The following is a 27,024-nucleotide window of genomic DNA, read 5'->3' as shown; positions in this document are numbered from 1 at the left end:
GAAAGTAACATGAACACCTTGAAAAAATCACCCAGAGAAGTTCTACTTGGAAAAAAAGTGATCCAAGAGGAAATCAACCTCTTGGGATAATTACATCTCCAAACCTTTTTCTTTACATGAACACTTTTGAAGTTCAATGCTTTAAAGTCCTTAGAGAAAAATGTAACCATGCATGATGGTGGAACATGAAAATTAAACCAACATTCAAAGAATTTTGAGAAATAACTGATTTTCAATAAAATGCCTAAAAAACCATTGTGTAGTATTTGTAATACACAGATTTTTTAAAGCAACCTTATAGTGTTCTTCACAGTGATTATAAGAACACATACTCTGAACCTTTCCTTCATAACATTATGAAATTATTATTACTATTTTAAATAAGCCTCAGTAATATCTAATTCAACAAATATTTATAGGTGATTGTCAGATACTCTGCTGGCTGCTGGAGGAGACAACAAGCTTTCAGGCATGGCATATTTCTGGTTCTCAAGAGACACAGGGGAGCAAAGCAGGAGTGTCAAGATTAGGGTGAAAAGGACAATGTTCAAAGGAGAATTAGGAAAGGGACAGATTTTCTGAGTGGCATGATGTCTGACATTTGGCTTTTAGGAAATGAGTATACTCATTAGATATAGGCATGATATTCTTTCACACAAACATAAAAGTACCTATTTTCTATGAAATACTGCAAGACTCAAAAATAGGAATATGACAATGTAAACAGGGAAATGTGATGTCCTTACCAATTGAACTATAAATCTCAAAAAATTGGAGCACAAAGTGGGAATGAACTGATTGGTAAAATTCTCCAGTCCAAGTCCTAATTTTCCATGTCGACCATCCCCAAAAGTATACATGAGACCTAAATCTAAAATGCAAAAAAAAAAAAAAAAAAAAAAAGAGAGAGAATTATAAAGACTGACTTGTATGGACCTATTTGTAAATAAATATTTCTTACGTTGCAATTATAATTTCCCCCTCAAATGCTGCACCAAGTTTACTCTGATCCATTGATATTTCCACACTCTCTATGGTCTCTGTGGTCCTGCACGAAATACTAGGCAATAGATACTCTGAGAATAAATCACTAAGCCGTTGGTGGTTTGTGAATTTGAAGCCCAGTCGTGTGAGGACTGTGTGGAACAGCAGCAACCCAGCATGAGCTATCTCTAGATACACACCATCTTCTCCGGGGGAAGGAGATTTTTGGAGTCTGACCCCCTATGTCCCAATACAATCTAGTGGAAAAACACTCAGGTCTCTCAACCTTGGCATCCTGGACATTTAATGCCAGGTAATTCTCAGTTGTGTGGGTCTGTCCTGTGCCCTGCAGGATGTTCAGCAGCATCCTTGGCTCCTACCTACTAAATGTCCATAAAACACCCTGCCTCTGCAGTTGGGACAATCAAAACGTCTCCACTGTTGTGTATCCCGGGGCAACAAGATGGCCACTGGTGGAAAACTAGTGGCTTAGATCAATCCAACTGTCTCTTTCACTAAGTCAGCTCTGGGGCTGTGGAAGCTGCTGAGGGAAGTGCCGTAAATCGACCCCAGTGACTAGCCCCCATAGCAATGGCAAGGCCTCTACGGTCCACAATAATGTAAGGGGTCTTCCTGCTGCTCTCCGGTTCACCCCTCTGCCCACTGCCAGAGCAACTATTCCAAACCTTCAGTACTCTTCTCAGGCCCTCCTTCACGCCCACTCTCTCAACTGGCGGAAAGTGTCATGGAAGCAGAAGGAAGGAAAGGGGGCCAGGATGGTTGCCGAAGAGGCGGAGTTTCCTTCTGGTCTGGGGATTAGGGAAGGCTTTTAAACAGACCTGAAGGATGATTAAGGTTTTAGCTGCAGGAAAACACATACAAACGCTTTGAATCAAGAGAGAACATAACACAGTTAAGAAACTGAAAGGCAAGCAGTGTGCTTGGAGCACAAAGGGGACAGTGGTATGAGAGGAGTCTGAAGAGGTAGGAAAGAACCATACCACAGAGGACCCTGTTGGTTCATATTAAGAATTTCTGAACTCTATCTTAATGGCAATACATTGAATGAATGGTTTTAAGCCAGGAAATGGTAAGATCACATCTGGGAACTTCTAGTTTAAGATGGCAAAGTAATCTCATACTAATAAAATCCAAGAGAACCAAAGGAAAAGTGCTGAGAAATAATAACATAATTCAGTAAGTGTCAAGCTCAGAAATTAATACAGAGGGGTGAATGGGTGACGTGGTCCCATAAGTGTTTGAGTCTTGGCTTCAGCTCAGGTTGTGCTCTCAAAGTCAGATGAGATTAAACCCTGTGTCGGGCTCTGTGCTCGGCATGGAGTCTGCTTTAGATTCTCTCTCCCTCTGCCCCTCCTGCTTGTGCACTTGTTCCCTCTCACTCGCTGCTCTTTTTCAAATAAATAAATCTTTAAAAAAACTAATAGGTAGAAAAGATCCCCTATTAATAAACAATAACCAGTATTTAAACCCCAGATTTAGACTCTCATAATTCTTATCATCAGCTACTTATTTCCCTTCTTTATATACATTCCTTATCATTCTTTTCTCTTCTTCTTCCTCTTTTGACCCTTGATTTCTTTACCCGAAGTGCTAATTTGTAGGCTTTGTGTTTTAACTTGATTATCTTTAGCCAGAAAAGTTAAACTCTGATCCAAGCTACCTGACTGCACTTCCAACTTGAAAACTTTTGTAAACCACAAGTCACTGGCTACATAACGTGGAACTGGTAAGAACTTACAGATAACTCACTACACACCTCTCATTAGTCCTGGAAAAAAATTCATAACACCTTTCTCCTGAAAAAGCTTTATGACCAAAAAGCAAGCAAAAATAATGTTCAATTGTTTGTACTATAAGTTCTTTCATCAGGGGAAATCGTAGTATGAAAGTTTAACCAAATAATCTAATTGTGTGTTAGATGAGCCATAAAAAGTATGTATTTCCCATCAATGGCAATTTAGAGTTGATGAAAAACAGCAGTTTAAGGACAGTGAATTGACATTAGGACCTTGCAGTAAGGGATACACATCAACAATTCTTCTGGGACTATGAATGAATAATAATTCTCTACATTCTATATAGTTCTATTTCATGCTATATTAACATGGACATTGACACTTGAAAATGGGCAGTTAGTTCTCTCTGAAAGGCTCTTTGGGGAAGGAGGAACAGTGTACGGTAGTATACGTTGTATTTGTGGATTACTCGTTGTCCCAACTAGATACCATTAGATGAGTTCCATTTAGCAGTAGCTTTTTTAGAAAGAAGGAAACAAATGAAGAAATACCAGTATCTAGTTTATTTCAAAATACTCTATGATTTCTGCCTTTTTAATGCTTTACTTCATTTGCAGATAGAAACGTGAGACAGAAATAGTGAATTACAGGGGCTTTTGTTCCAAAGCAATCACAACTGTGGAGTCTAACAATTACCTACACGGAAGAGAGTTATTTCTAGAGTAGAATCTTTACTGAGTCCATATTAGCAGCACCTAGTTTTTGAGGTTGAGAAGTAGGCCCAAAGCAGTGTCTCCCTGGTTAAAGGAGAAAGTACAGAGCAAAGGGTCTAGGGGAGCCAGGTATCTGCCTAGGGCCCTTTGAGGTGCCTTTCGATCCCTGCGGAGGAAGTAGCTAAGAGTCACTCCTGAAAACGCCTCCTAGTGGCAAAAGCTTCACAGGCATTAACTCAGCCTGTACATAGCTGGGTCAGACTGAATATGGACAACATTTTAAAGTTCTTTCCTGAGTTAAGAGCCTTCAAACTGATGCAATTTCAAAAAGATTCCAGCCTTCTGCCAAAGTATAGTATTATGATATTACCTCTGACAGCACTGACTTGTTTTGAGGCTCTAATCTTTGGATCATTTATACTGATTTGAAATTGAACTAAAATATTAAAAAAGAGTTTACAATTTTACACTTTGGCATATTAAACAAGAACTTCCATTTTCTCAGTCACTGATTCCTTTGCTTACGCTAGATACATTCATTCCACACAGTTTGTATTTTGTAGTAAAACATAACCCCATTCTAGATATATGTAACAGAAATTCTCATCTGTACCTGTTATCAGAGCTGTGTGATTTTCTCCACAGGAAATGGAACTTATTTTCTGATCCGTAATATGCTCAATGACTTTGGGTACTGAGGTTTCAAAAAGAAAGGTACCAAGACCCAGCTGACCAAACTGTCCAAGCCCAAAGGTATACACGGCTCTCTCTGAAAGGGAATGAGCAAATATAAGAAAAAGATTGCAGGGAAGCAGAAACGGTCACCATCATATCTAGAAAACTGTGACATTCAAACTTTCATAATGAAAGTTAGGTGCCTCTGAAATATCCATGTAAGAATACTGAATACTTAGGTATACATTCTCAATGATGAAGGAGAAGAAAAAAAGTTATGGCATGGGCCTGATTTTACCTTTTACATATAACCATAAAAAGAGTTGTTAAAGACACATCAGTCTGTGAACTACCTAACATGTCCCTATAATTACCACTTAGCTCTTTAAAAATAGCATCAGTTGTCATTAAGCTAATTCATTTCATTGCCTTAAAAAAGTGGGGGGGCAGTAAGGCACCTGGGTGGCTCAGTCGTTAAGCTGATCTGATCTTGGATCCTGATCCTGATCTTAGGATCCAGGATCCCTGTTCAGTGGGAAGCCTGCTTCTCCTTCTCCCACTTCCCCTGCTTGTGTTCCCTCTCTCGCTGTCTCTGTGTATGTGTGTGTGTGTCAAATAAATGAATAAAATCTAAAACAAACAAATAGTGTTTCCTACAGAAAAACTCCTACATCTCAAAAATAGTTTAACAGAACAATCCATTTTGTAAAACAATTTCAGAGGAGAATTTGCACGAGAATTGAAACTCACTATAGATATGCTTGATTAACTCACAGGTAAAGTTCTTTTACTAGGAAGTGCAGTAATAATGAAAGGGGGACAAAAGCTTTTCCTTTATATTAACGTTTTTTAAGTGACTCCAAAGGACCTCCAATAACTTATTAAACATTAGCTCACATGTTCTCGAGAGATGGAAAAGCACAAAAACAGGATAAGTGAGTGGTGATGAAAGGGTCCCTTTACACAACTCTGGCTGGCCCTGAGTCAGGAAGCATGATCTCTTCTCCGAAGCCCCACATATCATCTTTCCATGCTACAGAAGAGGAAGAGGAGCAGCTTTGGTTTCAGGAAGGAGTCCACACCTCTATTATTACTAGAGGGGGAAAGCAGGCCAGTTACCTAAACTCTCTGACGTTATAATTCCTCTCTAACAGGGCTGCTGGGAGGCTTACATGAAAAAACATTCAGGCAGATTTTAACACACACTAGGACATTTTGTTTTAAGAACATTTTTCTAAAAACTAACTAATCAACTCATCTCATTTCTGACAGTGGAGGATCCTGAGGAAAACATAACTATCTACTGTCATATGGTTTTACATTCTTCCTGTCTACTAACACTTCACAAATAGGCCAGAGAGCTCATACCTCTTAAAGAAAATAGGCTGTGTCAAGGATATGAAGCCACACTGAGGCTATGGCAAAACATCCTTATTTTAATGTAAAAATTAGTTTAATAACCGTATGGCATGTCACCAGTTCTGAATGTCGGATTAATAGTAGAATGCTGGGTAAATGAAAACAAGTGTCCATCTCTCGCTGGCCAATAACCACTTTAGGTTACGTGGGCTATCTGAGATGAGCCTGTGAAATGAGGCCATGTAGGCAGCCTGAATCACGTGATAAAAGTTTTGCTCCTTACCCTGTTGGGTTTGCTTTCAGGTACTTGGCTGATCAGCAGCAATGACACTTTTAAAAAATGTTTTAATTATTTTTATTAACACATAATGTATTATTTGCCCCAGGGATACAAGTCTGTGATTCGTCAGGCTTACACATGTCACAGAACTCACCATATCACATGCCCTCCCCAATGTCCATATCCCCACCACACTCTCCATACCCCCCTCCCCCCAACAACCCTCAGTTTGTTTTGTCAGATTAAGAGTCTCATGGTTTGTCTCCTCTCTCTCTCTTTTTTTAATGACCTAACACTTTTTTTTTAAACATGTAACAACTAATATAATTTTTGGTCTCATCACCTTTGTAACATTTAACAATGTAACTCGATGCTGACAAACGATATCCTATTAGGAAAACAGGTTTTCCTAACACATGGAGTGTCACATTTTAAATAAATTCACTGGCAATGAACTAATTTAAATTATCTTTGAAGTATTTTAATGAATGGTACCCAGAAAGATTTTAAGATCAGAGTTATAGACAAAAGGAAAAACAATGCTAGGGAAGGCCCCCCATAAAATCATCTAATTCAAACCCTTTCCTTTGGTGAAGGGAAAGATCTAGAACAGATGGTTAGCTATTCTTTCATTTAAGGTCTTCAAAGTATCCTATAACTCTTAGGTATTCCATTTAGTACTTAGTCAAACTAATAATCAGTATGTGCTTCAGGTCCATTTCTTCATCAATTAGGACTATTATATCCATACTGTACTCCAGAACACAGCTTCTCACCAGGGCTGGCTCATAATAAAGCTCTCACAGGTCCATGGGGAAATGTGAAAAATAGGCAAAGCAGTAAATTTTCCATAGAGATAAGTGAATATAATTTAAGAGGGTGTCTTTTACAATAATTGAGAGCTCCTTAATTTTTATTTTGAAATGCCCCTTTACTTATGATATAATGATATAATGGTGAAAAGGTTGCATTTGGCCTGCAATGCCCTCATTTAGTCAAATGCAAATCAGAAGATCGCAACCATCTGTTGGTCTTCAAATTCGTGTCACAAGATTAAAAAACTTAAAATACAATAACTTTACTAGTCTGTGAGATCCCAAAGTCTGCAAAAATCTAGAGAGAATAATTTCTGGCAACATAGTTTTTAACCTCAAAATTAAGTCCACAGAAAGCTAAACGTCTATAATATTGCAAAAAAAACACACCCCACACTTCTGTGTATTTTAAACTTCTAAGCATAATTAAAAGTAACATGGATTATCTGGGTGCTCATTTTATGTAACAATACTTTATAATATATAGTTGAGGTGTTATTTTTATATAATCGACATTTGTGTTCTTTAGAATAACCTTTAGTCACCTAATAAATGTTTGTTTAAACTAGAGAAATTATAGAACACATAAAGAATAAGTTGAACTTCTGCCTACCAAATGCATTTTCAGATAATTTATAAAGATTAATTTCTAAGTTTAATTCCTAAAATAAATCTTCTTAAAAATATATGAAAATCCATTTTGTTAACAGAAATTCAAAGAAATCTTAAACCTCAGAATTATTTCCAAATATAGAATGGAGGCCTTGGAAAAAAATTATTTCTAACTTGGAAACAGATTCCATCTGGGAATTATAATTCTGGGAAATCACCACTTAAAAAGCATGACTTGGACTAGAACAAAAAGTCAAGGAAAAGTGATGTAAGAGAGGAAAATCGAAAGATAAAATATCACACAATCACCTAGCAACATTAAGCATATCATCTGAGAACTGGATATTATTCAAAATTTGCCTGCAACACTCCTAACTTTCAGTTACTGAAGATTAAGTGGTGACTTCAGAAACTTGTTAATTTCTTTTGGACCAAAAAAAATATAACAATTCACTAGGTGTATTCCCTGTATGCTACTCAAATTAATGCTGAACAAATCTGGAAACAGCAATTCAGAAGGCATGTTATCAAGTAGTATGTATATCTTACCATATTGACTGGAATCCTGAAAAATGACATGTCATACCAAATATAACATTCAGAAGTCAAAACTGACATTGCTAATAAGGTTCTAACTTTCTTTTATTATTTGTAATTTAAAATCTTAACACTTTTTGCTGAATTACTATAATAGAACATAAAAATGCAAAAGAAATTACCAAGTTTTATATTCTGAACATTAGAAAGAGAAGAATTATCAATGATACATAGAAAATAGCATGAACAGGGGAAAGAAGGTATTTCAGAAAAAATTATACCAATTTTAGATAAATATAGAATACACACACATACACACACACGAGGAAAAGTCTATCCTTGAAAATAAGCTAAAAACAATTATCAGCTGCCAATAAACATGTGAAGATCATGAAAATGTCCATTATGTTGGCAAAAACAATTCCACAAGATTCATTTTTTTCTACTTACAGTTTTCTTCCATAGGCCAAAGATGTGTAGAAACTATGGAAATCAAAGCTAGAGATTTTAATGAAAAGAGATGCAGGGCCAGTTTGTAAGCTCCTAGAAGCACAGACTAGGATGGTGGTGCCAGGGGCTGGGAGGGGGAAAGGGGTGCCCCTAATCAATGAGTATAAGGTTTCAGCTTTGCAAGGTAAGGTCTAGAGGTCTGCTGTACAACACTGTGCCTATAGATAACAATACTGTATTAAAGACTTAAAAATCTGTGAGGAGATTGGATCAGATGTTAAGTATTTTATCCCAAAAGAAGTAGTTTTTTTTTTATTAGCCACCCCAGAAAGCAGGGAATGGAGCAGCAGGAGCCACACGTACCTGTGAGAACCACGGTGTGCCCTCCACCGCAAGCTACTTGGACCACCTTCTCAGGAATTCCAGGCACCGGCTGGGGCATTCTGTGATTGACCAGCAGCTGATTGGGTAGACCTAACTTCCCAGACTCTGGTTCTCCAAATGTGTACAGTTCTCCCTCCACTGTTGAAGGAAAAGAACAATGATCAAGGATGGCGTAATTATGGACAAAATACTAGTGTTTGGAGTACACATTCTCATGTTCAATAAAAAATTTAGAAAATGACAACTTGATCAGTTTACACTTCCTTAAGATATTTTTACTGGATGGTAAGGAAATCAAGCTAAGATTTTCTTTTCTCCTTGATTATGCTAATCCAATTTCTTTATGAATTCACGACCATCGCTACTAATGAAGTAGAAAATGATTTTAGCTGTTTCACATAGAAACCATCTTACTTCTACTTCCTTTTACAGTAAAGCAAAAATGACTAGACATTAAGCCTCCATTAGGACGTGGATTTTGTCTTGTTCACTTGGGTATTCCAAGAATCTGGCAATGTCTGGTATACGAAATATTCAATGAATGCTTGTTAAATAAAAAATTGCTTTTATGAAACTGGTTTTAAGGAAATGCATTTCTGTGTGAATATGTTGACTGAGCCTTAAAATAGCAGATTTTGCACAATTCAATGGCACTTCCTCCAGATTCTCTTTTATCAAGGAACTCATGACGTTTAATCACTGTCTTGTCCATACCAACACTACTAACTTGCTCTCCTCTTATAATTATCACACTATGACTTGAGCTTCTTGAAAGCAGGAACTTCTTAGAATTCATTTCTATGAACTGAATGGAGTTCTATAAGCAAGAATTTAAAAACCTTTGTAGATATATAACCTAATCTGACACGGAACCTGTTGCCATTCATGTCAGGAGAGAGGTAACACGGTGAATCTGGTTGTTTATTATGTATTTGTTATTTGCATGTCCAAAGAGAACGATGATTGGTCACTGACCAACCCCTGGGAATGTGGCCCTTGGAGTGTTATGTTAGTGACTGATGATTTTGTTTTGTAACCCAAACAGCAAATTATGCCAACTGGGGTTCTTAGGGTTGCTTTGAACAACCATCAACACTGATGATGTACACTTGATGATGTATCAATTTTAGGGGATCAGAGTTTCCGTCACGGTGAGTAGTTGCTAGCAGGGTGTGCCTACACAATCAGCACTCCCACACGGAAGCCAAAGACCCTGAGAAGAGTGGGCTTCTCTGGGCAGGGACATGACGCACACATCCCTGTAGTTCAAAGCATGTCTTGTGCAGCAAAGAGTAAGGACTAGGAAGTGTATGTGAGACTACCTGGAGGACACAGATCTCCTTCCAGCCATTTTTGCTCTGTATCCTTTGCTGTGATAAATCTTAGCTGTGAGTAGAACTCAAGCTATTGCAGCTTGAGAGTTCTCCTAGCAAAAAAGAATTTAGGGAAGTTGTGGGACATTCAACACATATAGTATGCACCACTGAAACTTGGTCAAATACTACAAACCCAGCTCTACTGATTTTCTGGAGTGGAACTGCACAGAAAATGAAATTTTTTGAACCACAGCTTTCTAAAAAGTATTTAGCACCAGCACAGAAATGCTCTTCTGGTTCCCTTCCTCTTTTCCCCATGCCTCTTGCCTCTGATAGGAAAGGAGTTAGTAGGTCCAGATGAGTTTCCTTCCACTTTTGTCTATAAATTCCTGCTGCTCCTCACACCTTAACATGGGTGAATTGTATGGTATGTGAGCTATATATGTCAATAAAGCTGGTCTTGTGTATTTTTTTTAATTTTTAATATTAGTTTCAGGTGTACTATATAGTGAGTCAACACTTCCATACACCACCAGGTACTCCTCACGACAAGTGCCCTCCTTAATCCCCTTCACCCATTTCACCCATCCGACCTACCTGCCCCCAACCATCAGATTATTCTCTACAGTTAAGAGTCTGATTCTTAATTTCTCTTTTTTCCCCTTTGCTCATTTGTCTTCTTTCTTAAATTCCACCCCATAAAACTGTTTTTTTAAAGGAATAATTATAAACAAAACAAAAAAGCCCCATGTAATGCCTGTTGGCTACAATGAGCAATTCCTTGTTTTCCTACTGGCTGAAAGTAGAGTTTAGTCATAAAATTGAATTTGTCAGTTTTGTTAAAATCTAAGTAAGACAATGCTCTTGCTTGGGATTTTTGTGTTTTTCCATTTGTGTTTTTTGTTTGTCTCATAAACAAAGTGAGCACTACACCAACCCCAGGAGCCAGAAAGTTGCCAGTTAGTTGGTAGGTAGCACTGCCCCAAGGAACACAGTTAATTGTTCATTCACTTATTCCCTCATTTGACAATATTTATTATTAGTTTGTCCAAGATACAAGCTGACAGAGTGGCAAACAACGGCAGCTGAGTCAGAGTTTGCCCTCTCTTGGTACCATGGTGCTACCAATTCACCAGCAAATCTGAGGGCCACTGGAATGGGTCAGTCAGCACTTTCTAAATCTGAATCTGAGGAGCACGGAATGTAAAACAAAGACTTAGAGATATCTAGAAGGGGCCAGAAAACTATTTCCTCTAGGTGTTTTTGCTATTTAAAAAAACCACCAATCGAATGATCACACTTCTGCCACTCTCTGTGTAGACACAGACTCCAATAAACATTTCAAATATTTAACTAAGGCAGATAAAGGTTGCCAGGGAGCCCCAGAAAGGGAGAGATTGGGGATGCTAGGCAAAGTTTGGCAAAGGAAATCCTGTCTCATACTGAGCAATCTTCCTTTTCCACCTACTCTACATCCCTGCTCTCACCATGAAAGTGTATGACTCCCTTACTGAACCAATAAAAGCAAATTAGCAGGACAAAAGTAGACGAGGTCTAAGTACAGAGGCAAGTGCACCCAAGGGAAAGTGGCCCATAGATCTCATTTCCAATGTCAAGCAATCCAAGAAGTTGAGAACCAAGGTTTAGAAGTTTCTAACATACACATTTTGCTTTTCTAATATTCACAAAAAAAGTTAACGTCTCAGAGAAAGTAAACTCTCATTAAAATGCAGAAAACACTGTGACCCAAAATGGACCACAATTATTTCATTACAGACTTCCATGGCATTATTTCCACAGTAGGGTAGAGAATTAGATTTTATTATCAATTGAGTAAACACTTAGAAATAGGAGGTAACATGATGAATCCAAAATGTTCTGTCTTACTTGTTACAAAAGCTGAGTGATAATATCCACAGGAGATCCAGGAGATAGGTTTCCCAACAGTCACTTGTTGAGGGACACACACATTAGTTATATTCTTTAAACCAATTTGCCCTTCGGAATTGTCACCCCACATAAAAAGCTCTCCATCCTCTACAAAGAAAACACAAGGAGGAAAACAAGGTTTTAGGAGGTAGCTAGGCTATCGAGTTATTCTATTTCCAACATAGCACTTACTCTTTAATTCAGAAAAACTATGTGTCTTGATAGAAAAGTGCTACTAAGACATTCACACCAGCTAGCTGCATGAAAGAGTTCAGTTTTAACAGGAAAGGCTTCTAGGATGATAAAGGACAGAGGATAACATGATGTAAATCGTGTCCATATTTTTATCTCAACAGCAAAGACAGAATATTCTTCCCTTTTCTTAGTTTACCATCTTCGGACAGCAAATGTTTCTTCCTCTCAAGCACTCAGACTGCAAACGAACTGAACAACAGCACGAGCGGCCCTGGACCTTTCCTGGGCAAGTCCCTGGTCAAAAGGGCCTGCAGGACCTTACTCTTAAGAACACTATATAAACGTTTTAATGTTTTGAAGAAAAACAAAAAAGATAAAGAAATGCAGTTCAGGGTGGGTTTTTTTTGTTTGTTTTTGTTTTTTGTGGTTTTTTTTTTGTTTTGTTTTACAATTTATCCTTGAACACACACGCTGCAGCTTGAGAGATCAGGGAACCACCTGAGCACACAGAGCATCTCCGGAACGCAGCAGCTTGTGCTTTTTCTGACTAGGGTTTCAAGGGAAGAAGAAATGAAGCTAGGCAAAATATTTTAGGAAGGAAATTATCAAGACTTATGTCTTTTAATTCATTTAATTTTTTTAAAACTTTGAAGTGGTTTAATAATAAGCCAAATGAAAGGAAAATGGAAAATCAGTAGCATAAGGACATCGAGAGGCTAAGTGGACAGTGGACGGTCCTGCGGGCACGGAGCTGCCATGGGACTCCAGCCCTCCTGGCAGCTGGAGTGGCACCAGGGGCCACTCAGCTCCCCTACTGGGGCGGAGAAGCCCACTGTAGCTCCTTCACAGACACCGTGGGTACCTTGGCTCCCATGTTAAAGACATTTCTCATATGGGCTTAGAGAGGGAGAGCAGAGAGATGCAATGACCAATACAGACTGTGAAATTTATTTTGTTTTTTAAAGTGTATTTATTTAAGTAAACTCTATGCCGAAGGTGGGGCTCACACTCACAACCCAAGATCAGCCCCATGCTCTTCCAATTGAGCCAGCCAGGCACCGCCCAGACCATATTCTGATAACATGTATCCAACCGATTTCTCTGTTTCTGATAGCAACTTATTAGAGCTGCAAATATAATGTCCAGAATACAGGATGAATATTTAGTATCTACAGGAGTTGATGGAAGCATGGCAGCTACGTGTGTTTATGTCTAAACCTAGGTAAGCACAAAACTGGACTATATGTCATGATTCAAAGTTCAATTTTTATGTCTTCTGAAAACACACGGTTAATGAAAGAAAACGAAACAGAACGCTGGGGTCAGGTGACTCAGTTGGCTTATCCTGGTCTAACGGAAAGGGACGATTCCCAGCCTGATGTGGAACAAATTCTCACCAGTTAGTGCAGCTGAAGTGTTGGATCCAGCAGAGAGCTGTTTAATCTTATGCTGGGAAGTAAAAAAACTAATTAGATGAAAAGAGTTTCTCTCGTCAGTGTCACCAAGTCCCAGCTGTCCTTCATTATTTCCTCCAGCTGCATATACTTTGCCTCCTTCTGCACATGGAAAAGGAAAGAAACATCCATATACTACAGTCACCATCTTTACGAGACAGGCCAGTTTCCAGATATTTCCTCTATTAATAGTGAAGGAAGCTGAAAGCTGACATTATCCTACCATTTGGTGAACAACTCCAATTTGTTGTCAAAAATCAAGCAAAACAAGCAAGGTTATACATTTTTGTGAGATTTTCTAAATTGGTCTAGAGCTTAAGTAGCAACTAAAATGCACAGAACGTGCAGAATGTATTTCCTTGCTAATGCAGCGCTTTATTAAATCAGAGCAAAAAGAGAAAAGTAATTTCCAAATTAGTTTATAATCCAAATCAAACTATTTTAAAAGAGATGTGGTTCATTAATTTTAACTTCCATACCCATTAAAGTTGAGATATAATATGTAATGAGTAAATGAGGCAAATCCAGAAAGAATATAATTAGAAACATGAAAATTCTATATGTATTTTAATTTTCTAGCTAAACAAGAAGGCAATATAGTATTGTGTTTTAGGAGAAAGGACTGGAGAGCCAGATTCCCTGGGTGCAAATGCTGGCCTGCCATTTGTCAGGTGTGTGACCTAGGCAAGCTGTGCGTCACAGTGGCTCTCATATTCCTCATCGGCAAAATGGGGATAAGAATAGTGCCTACTTCACAGAGTTGTTTATGAAGATCACATTAGTCTACGGCCATACCACCCTGAATGCACCTGATCTCGTACGAAGATCACATTAGCTGACATTTATAAAATTCTTAGAATGGCATATGTTTGTTGTACACACTATATAAATGTGTGTTAATTACTTTATTAATTAAATATGAAGTATATCATGCCTAGATAATAAAAATTGTCAGTAAGCTCAAAAGTAATGAAGATTTTTAAAAACATACACATATTAAAACTTAGTTATATCTGTCATACAGATGCACACAAAGTTAAAGCCTCACTAAATTATAGGGGAAACTGTGAGCAAAACCAGCCTGAGTCAGTAAAAATTTAAGATATTATTTTAGAAAAGATGAAATCTAATTGAGGAACCAAGACCAGCTTTCCAATGGAACATATGACAAGGCCATGGAATTTAACACATACTGGGTGAACCAGAGTTGGTGGAATGCTAAAGCAGTTCAGAGGATGACATGAGTCAAAGTTGAAGAGCCACAGAAAGCTCCACGGAAGAAGACTTACACTGGATCTTAAAAGACAAGAATCTGAATAAGAGAAAGACATTTTAGCAAGGCAAAGGTATGAATGAGGGGAAAGGGCCAAGGAGGAGCCAGAGGCGATGAGAATAACCTGAACACAGAAGAGGCTAAGGGGGCGGGCGGCAGGAGGTGGCGGGGAGGAGGTAGGAAAGGTAGCTCAGTGATCAGCGCCTGGATGTCCATTTGTTCCAGGAGCATTTGTTGAAAAGACTACTTTTTCTCCATTGAATTGCCTTGGCACTTTTACCAAACATTAGTTGGGCATATATGTGTGGGTCTACTTCTGGACTCTGTTTTGTTCTGATAATCTTTGTCTCTCTTTTTGCCAGTAGCCCAATGTCTTGATTACTGTGGCTTTAGAGGTCTTGAAATCAGTAGTGGTGGTCCTCTGCTTTTGTTTTTTATAAAAACTGTTTTGGCTATTCTGGGTCTTGTCCTTTTCCATACAAACTTTAAAATCACCTTTTGAGTTTCTACACACAGACATACACAGCCCATTTGGATTTTAATTGGAACTGTGTTCACATCAATAGCCTTTTGGGGGTAGGTCCCACTCACCCTCAGAAAAGAGGAAAGCGCAAGACCAGGAGCGGGCGGCCCCTGAGGTGTACACATAGGTAAGGATGGGCTGCCCCTTGACATAATCCAAGATTTTCTGCAGGCATGTAACATTTATCTATGTATTTTCTTTTAAATTTTTTTTAGTGATTTTATTTATTTATTTGAGAGAGAGAGAGAGAGAGAGCTAGCATGAAAGGAGAGAGATCACCGGGAGAAGCAGACTCCCTGCTGAGCATGGAGTCTGATGTGGGACTCAATTCCAGGACTCCAGGATCATGACCTGAGCTGAAGGCAGTCGCTTAACCAACTGAGCCACCCAGGCACCCCTATCTATGTATTTTCAAAGGCAAACAAGTGTGCTAACCATTTATATTTTTAAAAATCCTAATCTTATTATTGCCAAGGTACCATTTCTATTAATTTTACAAAACCATACTGGAGACCTGTTTTCAAGTTGGGAAGGAAGTCACACAGATTGAATACTATACCTGTTGAAACTAGGGTGTGGTTCCGTCCACAGGCAGCAAATTTCACTTTTTCAGGTTTTAAAGCTAAAAATATTTAAAAAAATGACAAAAGATTTTATGTTTACAACAGTGATAAATAACACAGGTCAAATGGTAACTAACCAGTAGAAATGAGATTTTAAACCCAAGCCTGTCTGACTCCAAAGTTCTTAATTAATAAGCCAAAAGTTTCCAGAACTAGCTGTGCATCATAATGACCAGTGGAGCTTTGAGAAAAGTACAGATAGCTCAGCCCTACCCCTGGAGAATCTGAGTCAGCAGGTCTGAGGTAAGGCCGAGGCATCTAAGTGTTTTTAAAACGTCCACAGGTAATTATTATGTACTGAGATTCATGGCACTGTTACGCTGCCTCCTCACCAAACTAATCACCTAGTCCCTAATCTGCTATTGCCATTGTCAAGCTCACCTTCTATCTCACACAGCGAAACACTACAAGTCCAAGAGTCACAGGTATAACCTATGGTAAAGCTCTTCACTCATCATTTACATGTTCAAGAGAGATTTAAAGAACACTGCCCAAGTGCTTACCATAGAAGCTGCAAAAATCACTAAGACAGAGTCTCTGGTATCAAAGATCTCACAGTCTAGACAATCCTGTTACTTCATCTATTAGATATTTGAGAGTAAAGATCATGTGAATAAACACAGGGTTTTAAAAAAAACCGAGGGTTTAGTAGATTGTGCTCAATAAATACTTTTTGACCAAGTGGAATACTTTGAAAATTCCATAACATTATCTATAAATAGCATGGATATGCTAAACTACACTGACATTTTGAGCTGAAATTACAACTTTGGCTAGGAAGATTAAGAATATTGCTCTTGTCACATCCCAAGGAATCTCCATCACCTGTTCACAGGTTACAGCAAAATAGAAGCTTTACACATAATGCCAGGAAAGCTTTGTAAAGGTATTATATATCCCATATTTTCTGGGACAGTCCTGATTTAAAATATTTTGTCCTGTTCTTTTAAGGACACTACTAATCAAACCCTAGTCCCAATGTCTCAGTCAGTACATCTACTCACTATATACAGCAGGGTCAAGTATAATTCATAAAGCCAAGAGCTACCTAGAACCATGATGCCAACAACTCTAACAAATAAGACAAAGCTCAAAATTCTTATATATTGTATTGGTTATTCTTTGTAAATACAATAACAGTAATATTTAAGCAGGTTAACAAACAGGCAAAATAAAAGGATATTCAAATGTAATACTGAAGAATCATTACTTCCTTTGTGTTCTTTGGGTTTAAAAGCAATGTGATTTTTAGACCCTAACACATAAAAGTAGTTCTGATTATCATATAAAAAATAAAGTCAGACACCAATAATAGTCAAGTAAATAATGGAAAATAAAGAACTAAGGGCTTTATTATTCCTAATATATTAAAGAACATCACAATCAATACAAAAGTACTTTATGAGGTTTAAGTATTTAAAGCAATAAAGAAGAAAAGACCCCAAACCTTTGACACACGTTGGCTTGTTAATAGTTGACTTTGATCCTAATCCTAACTGGCCCCAGTTGTTACTGCCAAACATGTAAAGTTTATTATTTCCTGGTGGGAAGGAAAAAGACAAAAAAAATCGAAGCATTTTCAACATAAAGTGATGTGAGATGAAGTCATCACAAAGCAATAAAAAAGGCTACACTTAAAAGTTGTATTGCTTTCCTGTGTTCAAACAGGTTACCTTGCCCAGGTTAAAATGAATTATTTTAACTGTCCATTACAGGTTACCAGATTCTGTTAGGTGTAAAAAGTTTCTAAGATTATGCAGTAATCAGTTTGATTATATAGATATATTAAAATAAATTTATTCCAAGAAAGTAGCATTTATACAAAATCCTATTTAAATATGCCAAGGGGATTTAAAATTTAAAACACTTTCTTGATGCATCACATTGTCAAGAAATCTCTGATGAAACAAAGAAAAAACATTATTCTGGTAAAGGAAAGTATATTCAACATGTTTGAAACACGGCACATCTATAATATCTAGGATTCCTTCAGGATTACCATCCTCACTTAGGATTTCAGTACTAACCTGTAACAATAGCAGTATGTTCATCTCCACATGAAAGAAATGTAGGTATGTCATTTTTAAACCAAAATTTGCTGGGAATATTTTCAGCAAATTTAGTTTTTCCAAATGTAAACACAGCACCCGAACCTGCAAATACACGATAGTTTCTATTTTACAACTTTTACTATGTTGTCTGTTACCAAAATATTTTTTTCGGTAATTTATCTGTACAGATTCCTTGTCTCATGGCAGCTCTGCTCCACTCCAGCACTGTTTACATCCTCCTTCTACCTTCATTCAGTCTTACTCCTCAGACTTTATTCTGGTTTTATTTATGAAATCTACTAAATAGGTATTATTCATTTACTGGAGGAAAGTAGGAAAAAAAAAAAGTAAGGCAGTCCTCCGTTCCTGAAAGTCTGTTTCCCCAGATGGACCATCTGCTCCCTGGAATGAGCTGATTGATAAAAATCCTGCCCTATTAACACTGGTTTACAACACCTCATGGTCTAGCCTGATTGAAGGCTTTTCTCCACACACGGGACTAGGACAGTATTGAGTTTCATTTTTTAGCATCATGTCCATAGAGCATGTTGAGATTTAACACTCTTAAGTCATTAAACACTACCTGATCTGAGTAGTAGTCACAAACTATTTTGGTCCAGTACCATTTTAGAGAGAGATCAAAAATCCCTACCCGTTCTCAATAACCATTTAAACACACACATACACACACACACACACACACAAATACACACACACACGAGGCCAGATCCAACTTATGAGGAAATCTCAAGGAGAATAATCACACAGAAAGAAACTAATGGGTGCCATAAAGTAAATATAGGGAACATAAGTATTAATAATAAATGATAATGTACAAGGGACTAGCCACTATGAAAAACCCTTTGAGAACAATTGTGAGGTGTGTCAATTGAAACCAATTACTTAGATTGGATAGGCCAGGTTCTAGAACACACTTTGGGTGTTTCTAGAATGAATAATTTTGTTTTGTTCTAGTCTGGCTTCCCAGTTAGCCTGCCCTGATACCCTCACCCCAAGCCAAGGTTTGGTGGCTCGCTCTGTCCCCTAGTAGTTATTATCTATTTTGAAATGGTACTATCATTTTGTTTACTTTCTAGTATTTCTCACTAGATTGTGAACTCCAGGAGGTCAGGAATCTAATCATGTTAGAGACAAGAACATGGCAGAAAACGCTACACACACACACTTGGTACTACTGTAATCCAGTACTTTTTTTTTTTTTAACTTTTGGTCTTGACCCATTAGTGGGTCAATCAATTGATTGAGAAAATCAATTTAGTAAGTCACGACTATCATTTTCAAAGGAATGTACTATACGACAGATCTGAGAGCAACCAAGTGGTTAGAGTAAGCACCACTTCATGAAACTTCTGTTACACTATACGTGTGGTACAGCGTCACAATGTCAAACGTATTTCTGCAGCTCAGGGGAAAAGTTTTACAAGAGCGCTCGTTAATGGCTCCCACCGCCCCTTTTCTCTAAGTCGCTTTCCCCTCTCGTCTGTTACCCTACGCCCCCTAGTCACCCACTCTTTACTGCAATCAATACACAACTGGGTCTTGGGGACCTCGAAGGGGGTATTTTGGGAAAGTTTATAGGGAGGTAAAAACTGCCCCTGCGTTCGAGAAACTCATCGAAAGCTTATTTCAAAAGAAAGAGAAAAAAACACAAGCACCCCTTCCCCGTGCTCCCCCTGCCCTTCCTTTCTGCTCCTCTCAGACTATCGCCCAGACGCGGCCCGAGCTCCAGACCCCTCCGGCGGCCGTTGCCTGGGCCTTTCCCTCGACGGGGCGGCCCGGAGGCGGGACCTGGCCGCCTGCCCGCCCGCGGACCCTCCCTCCCGGCCCGCCACCAACCCCGCGGACGCGACTCACCGGGCACCACCTCCTCTGGTTCTCCCATGCCAAGGGGGATGCGGGGAGCCTGCGCCTGACCCGGAAAGGTGGCGGGGGCGACTCGGTGGGGCCTATGGCAGGGCCTCAGTCCCGACGCGGGCCGCGGAAGCCCCCCGGGCCCCCATAGCGACACCCCGGACATCGGCTACTACCGCGTCCCCGGAAGTCAACAAACAGCCGCTAGGGGCAACGGAGGCGGAACGTTGGGGCGCGAGGCGGGGCCGACGACGGGGGAGAGGAGCAGTGGGCCGGGCGGCCGGCACGGCGCGGGCGCAGGCGCAGACGCAGCGGGCGGGGCGGTAGAGGCCGCGCGCCCTCTGGTGGCCGGGAGGAGAGGGGCGGCCACGCCGCGCGCAGGGATGCTTCTGAGACCGCACGCTGATGGTGGTGGTTTATCTAGGCCTGGCAGGGACCTCGAAAGCGTAATGACAAACGTCACAAATATCACATACTCTGTCACTCAGACTATGTGACACAGGCAAACGTCGACACATAACCGTAACAGTACTAGTAATAAGTGACCATCTCTAACTATAAATGAAATAGGGACTCTGCTAAATATCCAAAACGCATTTGTATTCCCAGCATGTAACCGGAGACCTTCCGTATATTAGATGCTCATTAAATCTTTCTCGAATGAATGAATCCTACCGCGATCCTGTAAGGTGGTTCATGTTACTCCCTCGTGGATGTGCTGATTATACAAAGGTGGAGAGCTAGGGTCTAGCTTAGCCAACCCAGCCTATCCTTTGGACCACTCCCTCTGTGCTCCCTGAGAAGGCTGAGGTGTGCCACCCACTACTGATAGGAAATGCACAAAGACATTCACAAACAGCAGACCACCATTGCTTTAGAATTCGTCCAGAGATATTTTTCTACAAACTTTAGTTTCCCATACACCATAAAACACAGAGGCAAAAAGCCATCTTCCAGGATGAGGAAATGTATGTACATGTGGTAGTTGTGGGCACCAGCTAGAAGCCGGATTCAAGGACCTTGTGTGGAGAAGAGTGTATTATTGACTTTCTCAGGGAGTTTGGTTAAAACCAGAAGGAGAGATTAAATGAGGCAATACATAAGTAATCATTTACTTACAAAGCAAAGTCGGAGGTACTAAGAAAGTGTTTAATGGGGAGCACTGGCCTGGTGTGAGAGGTTAAGAAATGCTTATCTGAAGAAACATCATTAAATCTAAGAACTGGAAGGAGAAGCTGGGAGAGGTGAGAGCTCTGGGCAGAAAGTAAATCGTGGGCAAAGGCTCATAAAGAACAGAGCTCTTTGCAGGAGCTCAAAGAGGTGACACTAGCTCATGGCAAAGTGGCGGGGTTGTGGACCTGTGAAGGACTGAGATTCCACCCTAAGGACAGTGGGGAGCCATTGAGAGGTTTTAGGTAGTGGAGTGACAGGATCAGCTACGTGTATTCCTGGAATCGTCCTGCCTGGCTGATTTGTGGGGAATAAATTGGAGCAAGGAGGAGGGTTCAGAGGCTACTGCAGATATAACGACAACCAGTCAGTATGGCTTAGAATATAGTATATTGGGGGTTCCTGGGTGGCTAAATGGGTTAAAGCCTCTGCCTTCAGCTCAGATCATGATCTCAGGGTCCTGGGATCGAGCCCCACGTTGGGCTCTCAACTCAGGGGGGAGCCTGCTTCCTCCTCTCTCTCTGCCTGCCTCTCAGCCTACTTGTGGTCTCTGTCTGCCAAATAAATAAATAAATAAATAAAAATCTAAAAAAAAAAAAAAGAATATAGTGTATTGGCCGATCTGGAGAAGGCCAACCTAAAAACGTCTTAGGAAGCAGAATCACCAGGAATTGGTAACCGACTACGGACTCTTGGGCAGTGCAGGACACTGTGGGAAAATAAGAATTTTTAAAGACTCCGTTTAGTTATGGTATGCTTTAGGGTTTCTTTTTTAAGATTTTATGTATTTATTTATTTAAGATAGAGAGAGAGAGCTAGAGAGCAGGAACAGGAGAGGAGAGAGAGAGAGAGAGAGAGAAGTAGGCTCCTTCCTGAGCAGGGAGCCCCATGTGGGGCTCGTTCCCAGGACCCCAGGATCATGACCTTAGCTGAAGGCAGATGCTTAACCCACTGAGCCACCTGGGTGCCCCAAGTTTGTTTGTTTGTTTGTTTTATTTCAAAAAGAGAAAGCAAATTTTGTTGCTGAGTGCTCCAGAAGGTACTTATGCAGCTCTACTCCAGGGTTTCCAACGTAAGCAAATGGGGGACGGCTGGTGCCACTCACTAAGATCAGGAACACCGTGGAGAGGGAAGGAAGGGTGGAGTTAGGTAGGCAGGGGGAAGAGAACATTACAGTTCAGCCTCAAGCCCACTAAGGCATCAAAGTGGAAGTGCTGAGTGGAGCAGCCAATTGGCAAGTGGGAGCCGCAGGTGGAGGGACATATTTGGGGGTGCCTGGGTCTAGGTGCCCTCAGGTAACCCTTCTAGGTGAAAGACTGGAAAGTGACTATAGAATGAAAAGGAAAGAGAGACTGGGATGAGTCGTGCTAAAGATCAACACTTAACGGCCCAGCAAGAGATGATGAAGCTGAAAAGCAGAGAGTAGCCACAGAGGGAGAGTTCCCAGATTAGGGGTTCAGTGGAAGGGTGTGGTCAGTTGTGTCACGTGATGCTGAGAAATGAAGTAAGACGGAAACTGCCCCTTGAATTTCGCGATGAAGAGATCATTTGTAGTGCTGAAAAGAGGTGTTCGGTAGAGTGATGGAAGAAGAAACATTACTTGAGTAGAAAGTGGGAGAAGCTGAGAGCAAGAAGTGAGGGTGAACCCTTCAGACATCGGAGACTGAAATGGGATAGGAGGGGACAGGAGATAGTATTTGGAGGGGGAAGGGACATGGACGGAGGGCTTCTGTTAAGTTTGTGGAGACTTGAGGGGCACCTGGGTGGCTCAGTGGGTTAAGCCTCTGCCTTCAGCTCAGGTCATGGTCTCAGGGTCCTGGGATCAAGCCCCACTTCGGGGGTCTCTGCTCAGTAGGGAGCCTGCTCCCCCCGCCCCACCTCTGCCTGCCTCTCTGCCTACTTGTGATCTCTGGCTGTCAAATAAATAAATAAAATCTTTTTAAAAAGGTTTGGGGAGACTTGAGAATGGTGAGGGGCAAAACACGTAGGAGAGAAAACAGATTTAGGAGAATGAAGGAATAACCAATCCTCTAAGGGAGGAAGAGATGGCATCCAGATCTGTGGAGAGACTAGTCTTAGCTAGAAGGGGAGACACTACTTTTAGCATAACAAGAAGAAAGGAGGAAAACCTCCTTGCACATTATACCCATGATATATATTTATATATATATATAAATATATAGGTCATATATATCTATATATCATATATACATAAAACTGATATATATGATACAGATGCATATTGCATATGTCATATAACATATGATAATACTATTGTCTATCCCAGAAGCTGAGGGACTAGATCATGCCCGTGGAGCTTACAGCATGGTACCTGGGCTAGAGGGTGTCACTCAACGGTGTTAGTGCTCACGAATAAGGCAGAGTCTGCTCTGTTCACTGTATCCATGTAACCCAGGCTATGCTTCATTGCAAGCGACACTCAAATCTCACTGGCTTAACACAAACCGAAGTGTTCTTTCCCTCACTCATGCTACATGTCCAATGTGGGTCAGTGGGGGGGGGGATCTGCTTTACCTGATCACTCCGGGGCCAGGACCACTGACGGAGGTCTGACGATCTTGTAACTGTACTGTTTGTGACTCCTGACCTCTTTGGTGGCTGCAGCAGGTCTAGAGAGGCGGGGGGGTTGGGGGTGGGGAATGAAATATTTCCGGCTAGAGGTAACATGTTTCTGCTTCTTACCACCCCGTGGCCAGATCTAGTGCTCTGGGCCCCCGTGCGCTGCAGGCAGGCGGGGAAAGGTGGGAGCATTCCTGACAGTCAGTAAGAAGTACGTGTCTCCACCACATCCCTGTAGCCAGATGGTCTCAACCTGCAGAGTCACTTTCCTCGTGTTGGAGAAGACAGAGAGTGCTAAGGGATAATTTCATGACTCTTGGCTGCAGTGCTGTGCTCTCACCGTGAGTGCTCCCCTTCCTAGCCGGCCAACCTCAGGAAATCACGTTGATATAGAGAAGTCATCACATGTCTGACAACAGGCACAACTCTGGGCAATTTCCCCCATTAATTCTAGTTGTTATTCAGTTCTGGAGCATTCTGTGTCAACTTAAAAATAGAAGCATGTACAAACAAGGAAGACATTTGGTGGATTATGCTTCCTCACTGAACTAGTTCCTTTCTTGGCAGCAGTCAACAAAACTTCCAAGGCTTGCATTTTGAATTACATTACAATGCAACTGCCAACACCATTTCTTTCTTGGCAATCAGAAAAACAGGTGTATCTCCACTTGGAAAACCCTACTACCAAATCTTGTAGACATCCAGACTCACAAATGAGATTCTTTAAAAAAAAAAATAGATTTAGGATTTATTTATCTGAGAGAGAGCGCACGTGCACACTGGGGGGCAGGGGGAGGCGGAGTGAGAGAGAATCTTAGCAGACTCTGTGCTGAGCACAGAGCCATATGCGGGGCTCGATCTCACAACCCGAAGATCAATAAATCCAATTCCAGTAGCTTCTTTGATTTCTGAACTTTAGTGGTACAGCTCCAGGATATATGAACTGAGGACATATAGGTTCAAAGCCGGGGAACTTCATTTATAAGAAAGTAGCAGAAATTAGGTGGGGACTACTACGCTATTACCCCAAGGAAGAAAATTTGCACTTTTCTTAATCATTTAATCCAGTATTTAAAAATCTTGAATGCACATACAGATCATCTAGTGGTCTTGTTAAAATTCAGATTCTGATTTAGCAGATCTCGGGTGGGCCCTATGAATTTGCATTTTTAACAAATTCCCAGCTGATGCTGATCCTCCTGGTCCATGGATCATACTTCATGTAGCAGGAGTTTAACTCCCAAAAAGCCTAAGAAGTACTTTAGAGAAACAATAAATGAACAGGCTGGCAAATGTGACTATATATAATTGTCGGATAAAGGATCTAGTATTCAGAATACGTATAGAATACTAATGAGTCAAGAAGAAAAAGACAAAAATGAAAGACATACAAAATAATCAAAGGATATTGCATTCACAGAGATAAAAATCCAAATGGCCAATAAACATGTAAAAAGATAATTAACCTTAATGGAAATAACGAGAATGCAAAATAAGTAATCATGAGAAACATATTATTGGCAAAAATAATATTGTTGACTTTAAGTGTGTTTGAGTATTTAGGAATACAGGAAGCTTGCTAGTGAGAATGCAAATTATTACAACCCCATTATTTAAACAATTTGCTAAAATGAAATAAAAGTGAACAGGTAACTGTGCCCAAAGAGGCGTTCATGAAGTTGTTCACAGCAGCATTGTTTATCCTCGAAAAAAGTGGAAATAACCTACATGTCCATCACTAGAGGAGTGGAAAGACTGTTTATTCACATAGGGATGAATATTGTTTAGCAGTTGTAACAAATGAACCAGTTCTACATGCATAAACATAAAGGAGTTTTAAAAATGTAATGTTGAGAAAAATAAAATTACAAAGTGATATGCACTATATGATGCTATTTTATTGAAAATAATTGAAACGTAAAAAACAGAGTATTTGTAGGAGCACCTGGGTGGCTCAGTCGGTTAAGCGTCTGCCTTTGGCTCAGGTCATGATCCCTGGGTCCCAGGGATCAAGCCCCATGTTGGGCTCCCTGCTCAGTGGGGAGCGTGCTTCCCCCTCTCCCTCCGCCGCTCCCCCTGCATGTGCTCTTTCTCACAAATAAATAAAATCTTAAAAAAAAAAAGAAACAAAACGATTCTTTCTTTTTAAGTCAACTTGATTGGACAACCAAAATAAAATAAATGCACCCGTTGGAAGTGTATACTTTGGTGAGCTTTGACAGAGGTTTATACCATTATACCACGTGACTACCACCCTAAGCCAGGTAAATATTTCCCCCTTCCATTCCCATCTCCCAGGGAAAAAAAAAAAAAAAACTCATTCTAATTTTTCATCAGTCATAGATTAGTATTGTCTTTCGTATAATTTCTTTCATGTCTAGTTTCTTTCACTCAGCATAGTGTTTTTTTTAAGATTTTATTTATTTATCTGACAGAAAGAGAGAGATCACAAGTAGGCAGAGAGGCAGGCAGAGAGAAAGGGGGAAAGCAGGCTCCCTGCTGAGCAGAGAGCCTGAAGTGGGGCTCGATCCCAGGACCCTGAGACCTGAGCCGAAGGCAGAGGCTTAATCAACTGAGCCAACCAGGCGCCCCCAGCATAGTGTTTTTAAAATGATTTAATTTTAATTTAATGTTTTAAAAATGATTTAAAATGTTGCTGCGTTTATCAGTAATTTGTTCCTTTTTACGGATCTACCTTAATTTATTCATCCATTTACCTGTTGATGGACCATTAGGTCCTTTCCAATTTAGTTTAGTCATAAATAAAGCAGCTATGGCTATTCATGGGTGTGTGTGTGTGTGTGTGTGTACAAATCTCAAACTTCTTCTTTGGCTAGATACTTAGTATTTGCTGTCAGTTTTATGTTTTGCAAATTTTTTTTTCCCAGCTTATGGCTTGCTTTTTCCAAATCTTAAAGAGGAGAAAAAGGAAAAAATAAATAAAAAGAACCTAACCCAAAAAAAATTCAATGCACAAAAATAGGGAGTATGTACAAAAAGAATTAAACTTTAAACATTTGAACAATGAACTCTAGTATTAAAAGTGCAAATTAAATCATAAAACTTATTTATCTTCCCTACTGAACTGGCAAAGATTAAAAAGATTCCCAGGATATAGTTAGTAGGCAAATAAGCACATTCGTTCAGTTTGTGGGAATTTAAAAAATATATATGATCTTTTCAAAAGGTCATTTGGCAATATAAATTACAATAGTTTAAGAAAGGCATATCATTCTTACTCATTCTAACCATTTCTGTAGATGAGTTCTTTCAGAAATTTTTCCTGCAGAAATATGGAAATTTGCACCAAGACCATGGGCAAGGATGTGACTATAGCATTGTTTGTTACAGTAAAAAAGGAAAAATAAAGACATCTAAATGACTTCAATAAGCAACCGAATGAATACACTATAGGGCCTCCATACAATGGGTTAACATGCAATCATGTATAATAGTTTTATGTGAACTTAAA

At 39.8% G+C, this 27,024-nt stretch overlaps 1 protein-coding gene across 3 annotated transcripts in view; it reads right to left on the bottom strand.

Annotated features, from left to right (window-relative positions):
• Window positions 1-19,982, bottom strand: part of RPGR (retinitis pigmentosa GTPase regulator) — a 204,894-nt gene extending 184,912 nt beyond the window's left edge. For all 3 annotated transcript variants that reach the window (XM_044235957.1, XM_044235959.1, XM_044235958.1), the window contains exons 1-9: window positions 19,806-19,982; window positions 17,907-18,032; window positions 17,327-17,419; window positions 15,816-15,878; window positions 13,404-13,562; window positions 11,770-11,919; window positions 8,546-8,704; window positions 4,068-4,223; window positions 747-871 (exon numbers count right to left, since the gene is read on the bottom strand). In XM_044235957.1, the coding sequence (XP_044091892.1) occupies window positions 747-871; window positions 4,068-4,223; window positions 8,546-8,704; window positions 11,770-11,919; window positions 13,404-13,562; window positions 15,816-15,878; window positions 17,327-17,419; window positions 17,907-18,032; window positions 19,806-19,968 (1,194 nt within the window). In that variant the 5' untranslated portion in view covers window positions 19,969-19,982. The remainder of the gene's footprint in view (window positions 1-746; window positions 872-4,067; window positions 4,224-8,545; window positions 8,705-11,769; window positions 11,920-13,403; window positions 13,563-15,815; window positions 15,879-17,326; window positions 17,420-17,906; window positions 18,033-19,805) is intronic.
• Window positions 19,983-27,024: the final 7,042 nt, after the last annotated feature.

The sequence above is a fragment of the Neovison vison genome, chromosome X, assembly GCF_020171115.1.
Source record: "Neovison vison isolate M4711 chromosome X, ASM_NN_V1, whole genome shotgun sequence".
Lineage (NCBI taxonomy): Eukaryota > Metazoa > Chordata > Mammalia > Carnivora > Mustelidae > Neogale > Neogale vison.
The sequence above is the reverse complement of the archived record's forward strand: the minus strand, read 5'-3'. Positions and strand labels throughout refer to the sequence as shown.